This window comes from Molothrus aeneus, chromosome 4 (assembly GCF_037042795.1).
Source record: "Molothrus aeneus isolate 106 chromosome 4, BPBGC_Maene_1.0, whole genome shotgun sequence".
In the NCBI taxonomy this organism is placed as follows: domain Eukaryota; kingdom Metazoa; phylum Chordata; class Aves; order Passeriformes; family Icteridae; genus Molothrus; species Molothrus aeneus.
This window is the reverse complement of record NC_089649.1, coordinates 59,430,452-59,445,374: the sequence shown is the minus strand read 5'-3', so window position 1 is coordinate 59,445,374 and position 14,923 is coordinate 59,430,452. Positions and strand designations below refer to the sequence as shown.

General features: G+C 35.9%; 1 protein-coding gene across 2 annotated transcripts in view; it reads right to left on the bottom strand.

Moving 5' to 3' along the window:
* Positions 1-14,923, bottom strand: part of RAB28 (RAB28, member RAS oncogene family) — a 63,698-nt gene that overhangs the window by 35,561 nt on the left and 13,214 nt on the right. For both annotated transcript variants that reach the window (XM_066549190.1, XM_066549189.1), the window contains exon 4: positions 6,466-6,595. In XM_066549190.1, the coding sequence (XP_066405287.1) occupies positions 6,466-6,595 (130 nt within the window). The remainder of the gene's footprint in view (positions 1-6,465; positions 6,596-14,923) is intronic.

Here is a 14,923-nt window from a genome sequence, read left to right as displayed (position 1 = left end):
CTAACAACTGTCTACCAGGTCCTTGAACTTGGTTGTGGCTCTTGGTTAGTCATAGCAGACAAAACCCAAGGGCACAAAACAAAAATCTCAAGTGCAGCCTCAAGATTTTACATGTAGGAAGAAGAAACCAGTTTATTCATTGTCACTAAAATAAAAAAAAAGTGTAGCATAAAAACTGTTTATTAGTTGAAATAGTTCATGACTATTCTTTGTACACTTTCTTGTAAAAGCACTGTATGACCCAAATGAGAAAACATTTTTTCTGCAAATAGTTCGCACAGATCTGAACTGCCCTGGTTCAACTGAATGCAAATTCATTGATTTTCATAGAACTACACCTGTTTACATCAGGACTCTGTCTAGCTGTACAAATCTCAAACTCAGACAAGCAGTACAACAGTAACATATCTTCTGAGTGCAAGTTGTGTATATTGTTCAACTTCAACTCCGTCATGAAGCCCAGAATGCAGCAGAACACAAGTGAAAAAACAAGCTCACTACTAACTAATGCTATTTGGGCTGAATACAGGCATTTCACAAGGATTATTAATTATCTTTTGAGCAGCATGAGAAAAAGGATTCAGCATCAAAAACTATACTGTATATATGCCTCAATAATGGCTGCAGCACTCTACAGAAGTCCAGAAGTCTAAAAATTTGCATTTAACCAGGTTGCTAATCAGCTTCTGTGTCCACTGCCTTCTTATCTAAGAGATCATTTAGTGAAGGATTCTGAAAGAAGGCTTGTAGTAAAACATGGGCTGATTTGCAGCCCTTTGCAACAGATATATTTATCACAGCAAGTCACATGAGGACTGGAGCCAGAATGGAATACATATGCACAGATCCTTGTAATTTTTCCTGCCAGGTGTTTTCCCTTCACAGACAATCAATATGGCAAGGTAAATACTACACAAGAGCAATAAACCTCCTTTCTTTTTTTTCTGTGTAAAGTTCTGTAAGCTCAGATCCTCTCCAAAGAACAGCACTTGAGGCTCAAGCTGTCTACTAATCACAGTTTAGCAGACTTGCCCACATGGCAATTTAACAGACATAATTTAATAGATCTCTTCAGCATGTATGGTACTCAGCCCTATTAATGCTAAGCTAAGCATGATTTAGGATCAAAATCTTGCAAGACAAATGCTTTCTCAGACAAGCAAGGTAATTTTTTCACTCAAAAATGTGTGTGCTCTTAGGTTGTTCCCACTGCTAAAGTAATACAGAGCATATTGAGATACTGGGTTGGAAATATAATATTATGGCAAATAAAAGATCATTTTTACCTGTGGTTTTCTCTTCCATTAATTTAAGTTTCTTATTAAAAGTAATTTTTAATAAAGTTACCTGACCTTTGAAACAAATCCATAGGACTGCAATTTTCTATTAATCTTACAAGTTGGTTGAGACAAACATTTTATATATATTTTAAAACAGGGTATCATCATTCTACATTTATTCAAATGAGTTGGTAAAATGATTGTAGCACAGGACAAGGTTTTCTTTTTAAGGGAGTCTCTATATGTAAGTAGTTTACCCTCCAATCCCAAGAGCATGTGTAAGGCTCAGGTGACCAGACCTCCTGCTGGGCATACAGGAACTTTAGTTGAATCAGGCATAAGACTCCAAAGAACAGGGGTCTTTGCATTAGCTGCTCAACACTTGTCTTAATTACAGGTGAAGGACCTTAAAAGGGCAAGCCCATGGGAAGCAAGAACAGAAAACTGGGGGAGGTTGGGAGGGACAAGAGAATGAATGCATAGCTCTGAATTTAAATAAAATAGATTATCAAAGTGAGTATTAATGAAGAAATTTTATGAGCACAACGGGGGAGACTAAGTATATAATGCAGCAACAGAGTCAAAAAGCAAACTGGGCAAGTCCCATGATTGCCAGATTCACATTAATACACAAAACACCAAATGTTAATTTGTATCTGGGCTGGAAAATGTTTCTTTCTGTGCTCAGATAAGATAGGTAAAAACATTTTATGTTGTATGTAAGGGCAAGTTAAAGGGTACCCTAAAATGTAACCTTTAAACTTCACAATGTAACAGCATCCCACTTCCTGTTCAGAGATAGCACTGCAAGATCAATTAATCACGGCTAAGACGAACAAACAGTCAGCATTCTTAATTAGTGTTGATGCATTCTCCTCTGTGCCCTCATCTGTCATGAAGATTGTTTAAAAATCTGAGTTATTAGTCTTTATTGAGGAGTGGATCTGGTTAATATCTCTAAGAACAGAAATCATTCATCCAGCCACTATACACCAGTACCTGATAATTCCTACCCCCTACATAAGCTACAGATAACCACCGCCCTAAGACCATCTTGGTAGCTATAAATCAAATGGGTATAGCTCCCATGCAACCTGGGTTAATTTTTGTTTACAATATATCCACTGAAAATGCTGGTATGACACTTGAGGAGACTGCTTGTAGATTAGTACAGAAGAAAATACATAAAGCCATCAAGGTAGAAAGGAAGCAAACACATCAATCATATGAAACATGGTAAACCCTCTCTAATTCACACTTAATGACTAGAAGATCCATTGTGATCACTGAACTTTATCAATACCTAATTTAAGCAATGATCCTAAGTGCACAAAACACAATTCATTCACTTGGTAACTATAGTCTCATTTACACCATACAAATCAGAGTATTTGACAGCAGCATATATACAAAAGTTGAGTTATTGCATAGAAACTCTAAAACAGAAAGTTAAAATTAACAGTAAGGTTTACTCCCCAGCCAACAGTGCAAAGCAAGTGGTACTAGCAACACAAAGCACACTTCAAATACACTTTGTATTTAATAAGAATAAAATAACACAACGTAAACTACTAGGAAGTCAATTTCAAGATTCAGTGTCAGCTGTAAAGCTCAGGATTATTAAGATCTTATGACTTAGAATTAATAGGAAAAAAATATCCCTATATTAAATTTTATAATTCCTTCTGTTGTTCATCAAATGCACAGACAAAAATCTATGGAAAGACAATTGATAATTGAACATTGGTGCAGAAAGCAGGTCTGGGCGAGATCTTGATTCAAATCAGCTTTCTACTCTCTGATCAAATGTGTAGGACAGGCTATGAAAAAAAAGGAAAAAGGTACAGGAAGGAAAAAAGAATGAAAACTGAAACTAAGCACACAGAGGGAACCCAGACAGCTTCAATAAAGTCCTGGTTTTACAACAGAGATCTGCATTTCTGAAGCTCTTGCTCTCCCAATTTTTTGAATAAATTAGTGGGCAATGACATGCCTTCATCCAAAAAAAGAACAACCCCACCAAAAACAAACAAAAACCAAAACAAACAAACAAACAAAATGAGAAGATGAAAAAAAGGGAAAATAAAAAAGAGAGGTGGGAAGGTCCAGAATTCCAGAATTTAGGTATCAATTCATACTGCTCTACTATTTTCAAATAAATCTCTGATAGATGAGATACCAGCAACTGATAGGAGCTTTTTAAGTAGAAATTACCCTTCCAATGTTTCATGAGTAAATCATAACCTCTTACAATCACAACAGGACATTTTAATAGCTTGACACCACTCTGAAGCTAATTACCATGCTTTAAACAGACACAGCAGCCTACTGTGCTCATGTTTGCTAATCTACTGCAATGCACAATAAACCAGAACAGTGAAAACAAGCACTGATTCATTTAAATCAGCACTGAACAATTTCTTCAAGTTTTATGGAATACTAAAGAAATCCCCACAAACTTAACATTTAACTAAATGACTACAAATTGATACTAGAAACCACTAATAAATTACCTATAAAACTGCATGACTTAACAGTAGTAAACAATTATGCACCAGATACCGCTAGGTATCAAATAATTTGTTTTCAATGACAAAATTACCGAGGGAAATTATTTTCATGTAATAGAATTCAAGTGTACAGTTTTCTGTATCATATTACATAGAGAAATATTTTTGTTTTCTTACAAGCTATAGCTTTTTCCCTAGAGAAAATCCAGGTATATCTCCCCCAAAATGGAAAAAATACACATGTATTTCAGACAGTATTACTAAGAGAAAACAGACAAAGGACAGCCCAAGTTAAGTAACTAACTTTAAGCCAAAGTTTCAAAACAGAGGCTGAGCTTCCAAATTCTTATCAAGGTATCTAAAGACTGGCCCCAAAGCTTTCCAAATGCTATGAATGAAAATAACTGCATTCTTGGCAAATTTTAAAAGCTTTTATCAGAAAGAAATTTAAGTGCTAGAATAACTTGCCTGTGGATATTGACATTTCTAATCTTTCAGTGAGCTTACCTGGATATTTTCCTAAAAGACATGTACAGCTCAAAAAAACCAAGTACAATCCTGAGACAGAAACCACTCACTGGAGTATTTCTTCTGAATGATGCATGAGGTCAAGTAAGTTCATCAATTCATCAAATGGCTTTTCCTGGCTCTTAACCTATTATTGCTCTTGCATTGTATATGAGTGTTTTATCACTTACTAAACAAAGAAGTTGAACAGAGTGATTCCTCCTTAATAATTTGCTAGTACCAGTAGTTTTATCTCTTCATAATATGTGAGAGTCAACACCATGCTTCTGTATAAACACCTTGTTTTCCATTTATGTAACAACAGGAGCCTACTATTAAATTTTTAGTATTGGGGTGGAAGCCCTCCTAGATATTCTTATCCTACTACAGAATTCAGGAAGGCAATATACTCTCAAAGTCTAATTTTTATCATGCTGAAATAAAAAAAAAGCAAAAACATCCCTCTGTAAGCAGTATCCCCTGCATGCTCAACACGTGCAACAGCAACAAACATCCTTAGCATCACATGAAATCAATATTTTGCAGCTTTTCTTTATATACAGCTACTGAAGGAAAACAAGGCAGCAAGCAATTCCTTCAGCTGCTATTTCCATAAAATGAAAGACCTTTCTCTAGTCAGTGTCAGCATTTGTCTAAAAACTCACCTAGGAAACCAGATTCTACTTCCAGATGCTCTCAATGAAACATCGGATATGAAAAATATATTATATATATATATATATATATATATATATATATATATATATATTTGAAAAAAAACAGAAATAAAACATCTCCAAATCAAAACCAATGTATCATTTTCTGCACCTATTGTGCCAGTTCAACAAAGGAACATTTTTTTATGCTATGTTAGTGTATCTTACTGCAAATACTTAGTAACATTTGCAGAACTCCAGCAAGGAAGTCCAAATTTAGGGTAAAATAGAAACCAGTGAAAAATACTTTTCATTTGAATTTCAACAGAATTTGTATTATTGACTCTGGTCTGCTAGAGTACAACATGTCAGTGTTATGCTTTCAGAAATGCAATTTATATATTGTAACTCCAAGACCTTCTCTGTTTACAATTTATATATTGTAACTCCAAGACCTTCTCTGTTTTCTTCACAGGAAATTAGTCTTTCATAATTAATATAATAAAATGTTACAGCATCACTGTAGCAATACTACAATTAATGATTCTGAATGAAAGTGCTGTCTCTACATTGTTTTCAAATTATTTTAGACAATTCTAGCTTGCTGGATTAAGTCCTTTTCTCAGGTTTGTTCATGACATGGTCACTGTAACATAGAAACAAATTATTTGGAAAGTGAAAAAAAATGAAATATTTTTCTGTTGTTCAAATAACGTATTTATACTGTTTAAAAATTATGTATCCACTTCTACCATTTTGTTTCTAAAATTCTTATATGTTGCTTTTATCATCTTCAACAGAAAAAGGGGTAAGAAAGCAAGGATCAAGACATCAGATATGCTAATAAGGATGTTTATGTAAGATTTTTTTGTTGGAAATGGGGAAATTTGGAATCCATATAATTAGGAAACTATCTAAGTGATGATTATATAAAGTGACATGTTTTGGTGGTCAGAAGAAAACCATTATATTATACTTATGTGATCAAAAAAAAGGAGGTTAAAAAAATCCCAGAACAACACAAATCACTTGATATGCACAACTACAGATAACATTGAAAAAAAAAGTCTGATAAGCAATTCCTAAGTATTATGCCTAATGCATAGTGTAGTTTTTTAAACATATACCAGTAGTTAATGCAGCAGTCTCTTCACATACAGAACCATGAAATACACCTTTTAATACACCCAGAAATGCTCCCCAGTTCCCCACTGCCATGGCTATATCCTGGGGTCTATCACATTCAAACACAGGCAAGTGATCTCCCTCCTCCTGTGTGCTGCTGAGAGAGGCTGCAGGCTAGGCAAAGCATGATGCAGCAAGCCCCATAACATAACCTATCTGCCCAGAACCATAATCCTGAAGTATATCCAAATATGTCATCTGTACACAGCAATAACACACAAGATAGTATTCAGTTGCATTTTGCCAAATATATATACCTTATGTCATTTCTTTAATAGCAAACCACATCCAGAGTATTTCAATTATAAGTAAATATGAGTAACTTACTTTTATTTCCAACCAAGGCCACAAGTGGCTGTGTTTCTGATCCTTCATTCACTTTTTTTACCACATTATACCAGTCTTCCAAATTTTCAAAACTCTGGCCATTGGTAATATCATAAACCAAGAGAATGCCCTAAATAAAAAGACATGTTTAAAATGTTACAGATTGCAAAAGAATTTAACATGGTAAGATTTGCAGCAGTCTAAATTATTATTGTCATAGAATAGAGTAGTAACAAATAATGGCATCATATCTTTCAGGAGTCAGTTAAAGGAATTATAAATTTCTACACTATACACATTATTACAGTATTTCTCCTGCATTTCATGTGTTCCAAATGCAGATTTCAGGAAATAAATGGCAATACAGTCAAGAGCACAATTATTTATATCAGAAATATTACAAACTGCATATGCTTTATGATAAACCCAAAATAGCATTTCACACTAACAGGGAAGATAAAAATTACACTGGAGAAGGTCTTTTGTTTTAACAAATATTAGTTGTAGTTTCAATGTTCCCTTTTTTGAAAGAAAAAAAAAGGCATTTCAATTATACATTTCTGCACATTGTCTGTCATGTTTCTGCTGCCTTTTGGGGATAAAGGCCAGATTCCATTCCTTCAGTGTTGCAGAAGATAAGTAAGAAGTATTGGCGAGCTTTAAACTTTCAAAAGAGAACCTAAAGACATGGTGAGAACTCAAAAAGGAGTCCCATATATTTCCAAGGTTTTGGGCCAAGCTACAGGTGACAAATACTTAAAGCAGACACTTCTGATGATTCCTCAGCACAAATATTCAATATTATAAAGCACAGCCTATTAACAGTCCAAATGTCATCCCTGTCCCCTCCACAATTCTAAGATCATCTCTCAGATCTTATTGAGTCTTTTGCTCCTGCTTTCCACTACACCCTAATAAGGTCAGTATATTTTAAATGATGAGTAAATTCAGAATTGGTTTCAGGCACACTTGTTCTCAAGGAGTTCACACCTGGCAAAAAAACCATACATCTGCACACTGTTTCTCACATGAAATTTTCACAAATATTCTGAAAAAACAGCATGATCCATACAAAAATAGCTGAGTCAATGACCTACTCTCAATAGAAAAGATTTTTCAAGTTTTTCAGACATTTGTCTGGGCCCAGTTTTAACTGATAGTTAAAAGGAGAGCCTTAGATGATAAGGAGTGCCTTAGATCACAAAACAGAATGTACACCTACTTAATAATTTCACATTTGATACAAATTAATATAGACTGCAAGACTATTTGAGGAGAGTTCAGATTTTATGATGACAAACAGCGTAAAAATAATAAGATGCAATTCAATAAATACCATGACAAGTTCAAAGGAAGCAATAATCAAGTGCACAATAGGAAGCATCTGGCTCTGTAGCAGGTTCCATATAATAGGATCAAGGAGTTACAGCTCACAGCTGAATATGTTGAGTTTGTTTTACAAATATCACACTGGCCAAAAACATTCCAGGTGAAATAATGCATCCATTTCTGGACTTGAATGTCTTAAAAGGGTACTATTAAGAAGAAACAAGTAACAGTATCATAGGTTTGGAAACCATGACTTACATGAAAAAAGCAGGGAAAAAACCTGACTGCTTCAACAAACGCATGACTTATGGTAGGCATGATAATGCTGGTACAAGTTTCAAGAAAAGATAACAGGAGTTCTCTTTGTGTATGCCTTTATACATAGCTTGCAGAAGGCACTAAATTGGGAAGACTGGCCAATGTGCCCGAGGGCAGGGTTACCTCAAAGGGGTATGTAGACATGCTCAAGGAATGGGGGAACAGGAACCTTTCAACATTCAACAAGGACAAGTGCAAAGTCCTGCAGCTGGGAAGGAATGAGAAATACAGGCTGAGGGGAGCAATACATGACTGGCTGGAGAGCAACTGAAAATGACCTGCAGGTCTTGTCAGACAGCAGGCCAAATCCAAGCCAGCAACATTCCCTGGCAGCAAGGATGGCCAATGTGATCCTGGGCTGCATTAGCAGAAGTACAGCCACCAGTCCAGCAAACTTTTCTACTCAGCACTTGTTGGATCATATCTAAAAGAACACATCCAGTCAGAACACATCTTTAGGTCCCTCAAGATAAAAGTGGAGTAACTTCAGCAGAGGGCTAGCAAGATGATCAGAGGCTGGAGCACTTGTTTTATGAGGAAGAGATGAACAAACCCAAATTCTTCAGCATGGGGAGGAAACAGCCCTGGGGAGACCTAAAAGCAGCCTTCCCATACCCATGAGGAAGCAATGAAGGAGATGGAGCCAGACTCTTCACAGCAGTGCACAGCAAGATAAAACTCAGTGGGCATAAGCTGAAATAAGAGAAATTCAAACCATAACTAATGAAAAGCTTTTTCACCATGAGGAAGATAAAGCAGGTTGACCAGAGGTTGCTCAGTCTCCATCCTTAGAAGTTGACAGGGAGGATTCAGTAGATCCTTGAGCAGCCTAGCTCCATCTCTCAGCTGACCCTACTTAGAGTGTTTTACTCCAACCTCCTGACATCCTTCCAACCTGCACTTTCTTACAAATCTGTGATCAATACAACATGTAGAGATAGGTTTAACTCACAGCAAGATTACAGCAAGAGTACTAAAAACAAGCAAACTAACAAAACAAAATCCTATGGAGACTGTAAGAATAGCAAAGCTCTGAATTATACCACTTATAACAGTTGTGTACACAAACACTGAAAAAATTTTTGAAGGTTGATAAAAGTCATTACACATGGATAGCTTTGAAGGAGGGCAACAGATCCTATTGAGATACATCCAACTCCTACTTTCTTATGACAGCAATACCAATCTATCTTGTTTCCTCCAATGTTACCAACTCCTTGGCAAACTTGATTTTTTTGTTCCTTATATTTATATAGTTGCTATTAATTTCTGAGGAACAGCTTTCATCAGTTCCTTCAAGGAAATAAAGAATTATGACACCCAACTTTCCTCTTGCTATCTTTCCTTCTTTACTAATCAAATATAATATTAAACATCCACTTCCCTCTTCCAATTTTGGTACAATCTATTACTTAATATCTTACACCTCTAAGTTAATCTCAGTTAATTTCTCCTGACTATTTTTATAAGTACCCAAATGCCTGGGCACTTGGTATTAAATTGTCAAATTAAATTGTCTCATGATCTAAGTTTTGCTCTAGGAATGACATACTTAAGTTATTAAATGCTCAGTGGAAAAGAAACTCAATCTAAAGGATAGGTATGGTAAAAAAACCACCAGCCATAATGCTGGAAGTTGTAAATGAGGAAAGAGCACATGGCAATGCTTCTTTCACCAGCTGTCAAGTTCTTTCACCAGCTTGTAGAAGAGCAGATTATCTAAACAATATTCAACACTAATCAGAGTTTGATGGAGAATAAATAAGAAAGTGTGAGCATTTAAGGCTAGCCAACTCTTTCTAACCAATTCTTCATCAAAATTCTACTCTGCTTCATGTCTTCTAGACAACTGTAGCCTACCTACCCCTTTGGATGAAAGGGTATTCACAGTGGATTTACTATCAAAGAAATCAGTTAACAAAGTTTGCAACTAGAGCTGACTTCACTTCCTTTTGGTCCTTTTCTCTGTGATCTAAAACACTGCTTCTAAAGCACATTCTTTTCTTGAACATTTTTTTTAGTCTTGCCAATATTTGCTGCACTTTCAAAAAGCAAAGATGGCAGGTATAACATCATATAGATGCAAAAAAAAGGCAGCATGGCATCCAGGTCATAAAGAATACTTTCTGCTTAGATTTTCACCACAACAGCACTCTATAAACAACTTAGTATGATAGAGATAATTAATGAAAGACTATTCACAACTCCATGGCTAAAATTTATTTCATCTTTTTCTTTTATTCAACAGAGAAATTCCACAACTGCTTTCAAAAAAAATACATCATATTTTCCACAAACTTACAGTATATGGAGTACAGACCAAGTAGACAGCATAGAAACTGTTGTTTCCCTATTATATGTGAGGAATTAAGGAAGAAAATTAACGTTGGCATTTTTACACAAAAGTACTGTATTTCCCTGTGATGAAAAAGGTTTGAAATGCATGGTAGACGACATGCCAAGAACAGCACATTGATTCTCTAGTCTCCAGCAACATAGTGAATAGTCCCTGCTTGCATAATTACACTCTAGTAAGAGACATTTTGTCTATGTTAGTGCACATGTGAGTGCTTTTTGTTTAGGAATTATAGAGCATTTTCAAAAATAGGTCACTGGAAACTGAAAATATTGCAGAAATTATTTGCTGCTCCCTGGAGAAAGTAGAGTCTGCAGTACTCCTATTAACAAGCCAATTTATGATGTAGCATATGCCAGATCTTAAAGATAATTTAAACTAGATATGTGGGTAGGGGCAGCAATTATAGGTAAGCTATGGGAGTGCTTCTGAAAGATTTACCATGCAAACAGCAGCAGCCTTATTTCAAAACTGAAGTGTTAGTACAGACGTGTTGTAACCAGGCAATATATTTGTACTGATAATCAAAATTTAAGACATGCCAAGTTTATGTCAAGATCTGTCACAATAAAAGGAAGCTAGAGAAAACAATAATTAAAAACATATGTTTTCTTCTTCATTTATCCTCAGCTACCCTCATCCTATGACTGACTTTTGCATCAAGGAACTAAACTTTCAAATTTCCATTAATATTATAAAATAAGTCACGACAAAATTCTAGAGTATTTTTTCTATTCACAGAATATTAATTTAGTCAAGAGCAACTTAATTATTGCAGAAACATGCAGATGAAAACAGAGTTTTTTGCAAATGAAAGCAACTTACAGTCCACACATACTTAACCACTCCTGTCTTTGCTGATACTGAGGACATGGACACTCAAATACATGTGATTAAGTGATTATATTGCCATAATTGAATTATTTACTCCCTATCAGTATAGCTGTGGCAACTGACTACACAGTTACTCTCAGCATCTCTCAATTCTGAGATAAATGTGGTAGTTTTAAATAGCTTTCAGTGTTGATTATTAACACCCTTTATTTATAAAGAACAAAGGACTCTTCTTTTCCACAGCTTGCAGAGTTCTTCTGCCCCACCACAAAAGTTCAGCTACCAAGATAGGATGCAGTAACCACATTGTTCTAAATGAGCAATATCAGAGGAAAAAATGAAAAACGTGCAGGGAGAAAGCAACTGCTTAAAGACAGAAATGAATTGCAATTCCTCCAAATGCAACCAATGAAAGTTCTCATGCTCAAATCTGCCATTCTTTTTTTAAAACATGGCACAAGAAATAGGGGATCTCAATCAAAATATGGCATCTTAACAGTAACCTAACCAAAAAATCTATCCTAGAGAATTGATTCATCTCTCAGAGAGAAGGAAACCTCTAATGGCAAGTTTTTGCAGTGAAGTTTAGATGGATACTCCATTTACTCTTGGTGATGTTCTGATCAAATTTCAACCAAGATCAGGTGAACTCCAGACCATAATCTTTTCAGTTGCTGGAGATTCTCTAAACTTCCATCTCCAGCTGGCCATAGGATTTCAGAAGTAGGCCTACCATACACTTAAAATTCTGAGCACAAAAATAAGAATTTAGCAGCTTATGATTTCTGAATCTCACAATGATCAAATAGATGGAAATCTACACAAGGCTATGGGCATCTGCAAATACTGGATAAAGGCACAACACATGCCATAGATATGCTACAAACAATCCCACACATGTACTTTAAATCTGAATTATTTAGATTTGAAGAATACACAGACAAACACAATTTCTGCAGCAGATCCAAATAATCTGCTTTACCTGTATCCGTACAACTTGTGTACTTTATAAACAAGATGTTTAAAATCCCAGCTACACCACATATGCTGACCAAGGGCACATCATAGGCACACACACTTTTTATGTAGCAACCTTCACTCAAGTTACTTCCATATTTTAAAGCTCTCTTGTACTGGGGAACCCCAAACTGAATATAGTACTTCAAATGTAGCCTCAAAAATGTCAGAGAGCATGATAATCACTTTCCTTGATTTGACTAGTTCATTCTTACTAACACAGATCAGTACTCAATTAGCTTTTACTGTTGCAAGGATGCATTGCAAAGTCCCATTTAACTGGTTTTTTACCTCAGTAAGACATCCATCCAAGAGCTTTTTCCTCCAAAGCCATTTCACAGAATGACTGAGGTTGGAAGGGACCTCTAGATGTCATTTGGTTCAATGATCCTCTTCAAGCAGTGGCACCCAAAGCTAGCTGCTCAGGACTACGTCCAGACTGCTTTTGAGTATCTCTGAGGATGGAGACTCTACAACCTCTCTGGTCAACTTGTGCTAATTCTCAGTCATCCCCACAGCAGAAAACTTGTCTCCTGATGTTCAGAAGGGATCCCCTGTGTGTCAGTTTGTGCCTATTGCTCTGGTTCTGTCAAAAGACACTACATAAAAAAGCCTGCTTCTCTCCTCTTTGCATCCTTCCTGCATGGTAGACATATATTGATTAGCTTTCTATTTTCCAGGCTGAACAGTCACAGTTTTCTCAGCCTTTCCTCATAGGAGAGATGCTCCAGACCATTTATCACCTTTGTGGCCCTTCACTGCACACTCTCCAGTTGATTCCCACCTGCATAAGATTATTCTGTACCAGGTGCAGGACTTGGCATCTGTCATCAGCTGAACCTCCCAAGGTTTCTGTTGATCCACCCCTTCAGTTGGTCATGGTCTCTCTCAGTAGCAGCCCTACACTCCAGCACAGTGACCATTCCTCCCCTGATTAGTGCTATTCATAAACTTACAATGTTTTGTTCCATTGATAAAAGAATTAGTAAAAGACACAACCCCAGTACCAACCCTTAAGAAATAAAACTTATAATCAGGCATCAGTAAGACACTGAGTTATAGACCTTCAAATCCAGCTGAAGAAATAAAACTTATAATCAGGCATCAGTAAGACACTGAGTTATAGACCTTTAAATCCAGCTGTCCATTCAGATTTTCAGTAAATTTATGGTCTACCCATTCCACCTGTATCTCTACATATTATGGGAGATTATGTCAAAGGCCCTGCTGAAGTGAATATAAGTTATATCCACTGCTCTTCTCTCCACACAGCTAACCACCTAACCACAGACAACAATCAAGCTGGCTGTGCACATTTTACCTTTACAAACTCCATGCTACCTCTTCCCAGTCACTTTCTTGCTGTTTTGTTGTCCATTCACAGGAATTTTTATCCATATTTAAAAGGATTTACCCTTGTAAATACTCCTACTTGTTCTACTTTGCTTTCCTTTTTTTCTTATAAAAAGGTACAGATGTTCAACATGAAATAAGCTTATGCCTAGAAATAAGCTGAAAGCAGTGCCTTTTCAAACTATTCATGTCATTTCATTAATAGATGAAAATAGAGACAATTTTATGCATCTTTAACAGGCATTGTTATAAAACTAATAGAAAAGTGTGTTAGAACAACTTTGATGATAAGAAGCCTCTTACAGACACTGGCAACACATGTCAACACTGGGAGAGAAAAATCACTAGTCCATTAAAAAATTGGGTTTAAATGAGGACTGGAGGAAGATTAAAGGCAAAGAGATTAGACGTAGGGCTTTTTTGTTAAGGTGTTCTGAATGACAAAAAAATTCAAACTTTAGTCTTACTGATATCAACTGCTTATGCACTTTTGGGCACTGGTATTAACTCTTTGACCTGCTATTTTTGGTAAGAAACTCCTAAGTTTATCACCAAATTCAATACAGACAAAGCTAATAGACTTTTATTTCCTTCATTAAATTTACTTTGGCCATATGGCAACAATTTGTGATTAATCAAATTCCCTCTGTCATGGAAGCCACTTTCTCCTATTGCTTGCTAGATCTGTAACAGGTTAGCAAATTGAGTTTTATTAAAAAAAATAACATGCTATAAACAGATGCAACAGCTAAAAACACTAACATTTTTTGGAAGTGACAAAATGTTACATTGAAAAGTTTCTCTTTATCCAATTAACTAATAAATCCCAATCTCTTTCATTAGCCATTCCTGTGTTGCATAACATTATTGAATAGCACATGATATGCCTATTGGTCTCATTACAAACTCCAAATTAAGGAACAGAGCACGTTTTAGGATCACTCATGCTAAGAAGTTTGGCATTTATATTACATGCTCCTAAATCATCTCATGACTCAAGATGCAGTTATAATATTCAGCTCTTAATCCTAGCATCCACTTTAGGTTGCTTAGTTAACCTGAAGATAAACTTAATTTTCATTGGATAGGAGTTCTGCAAAAATATTTACCTACCTGGTTGTCTCCTTTTGTTTGCCCCGTTATAACCTCAGTTGCATGTATGAGTTTAATGGTGTAGGATTGCTCTTAATTTCCTCCTTCTACCTTTTCCCCCCAGGAGGCAGCTGTTCTGAAAGCAGCCACTCTATCTAC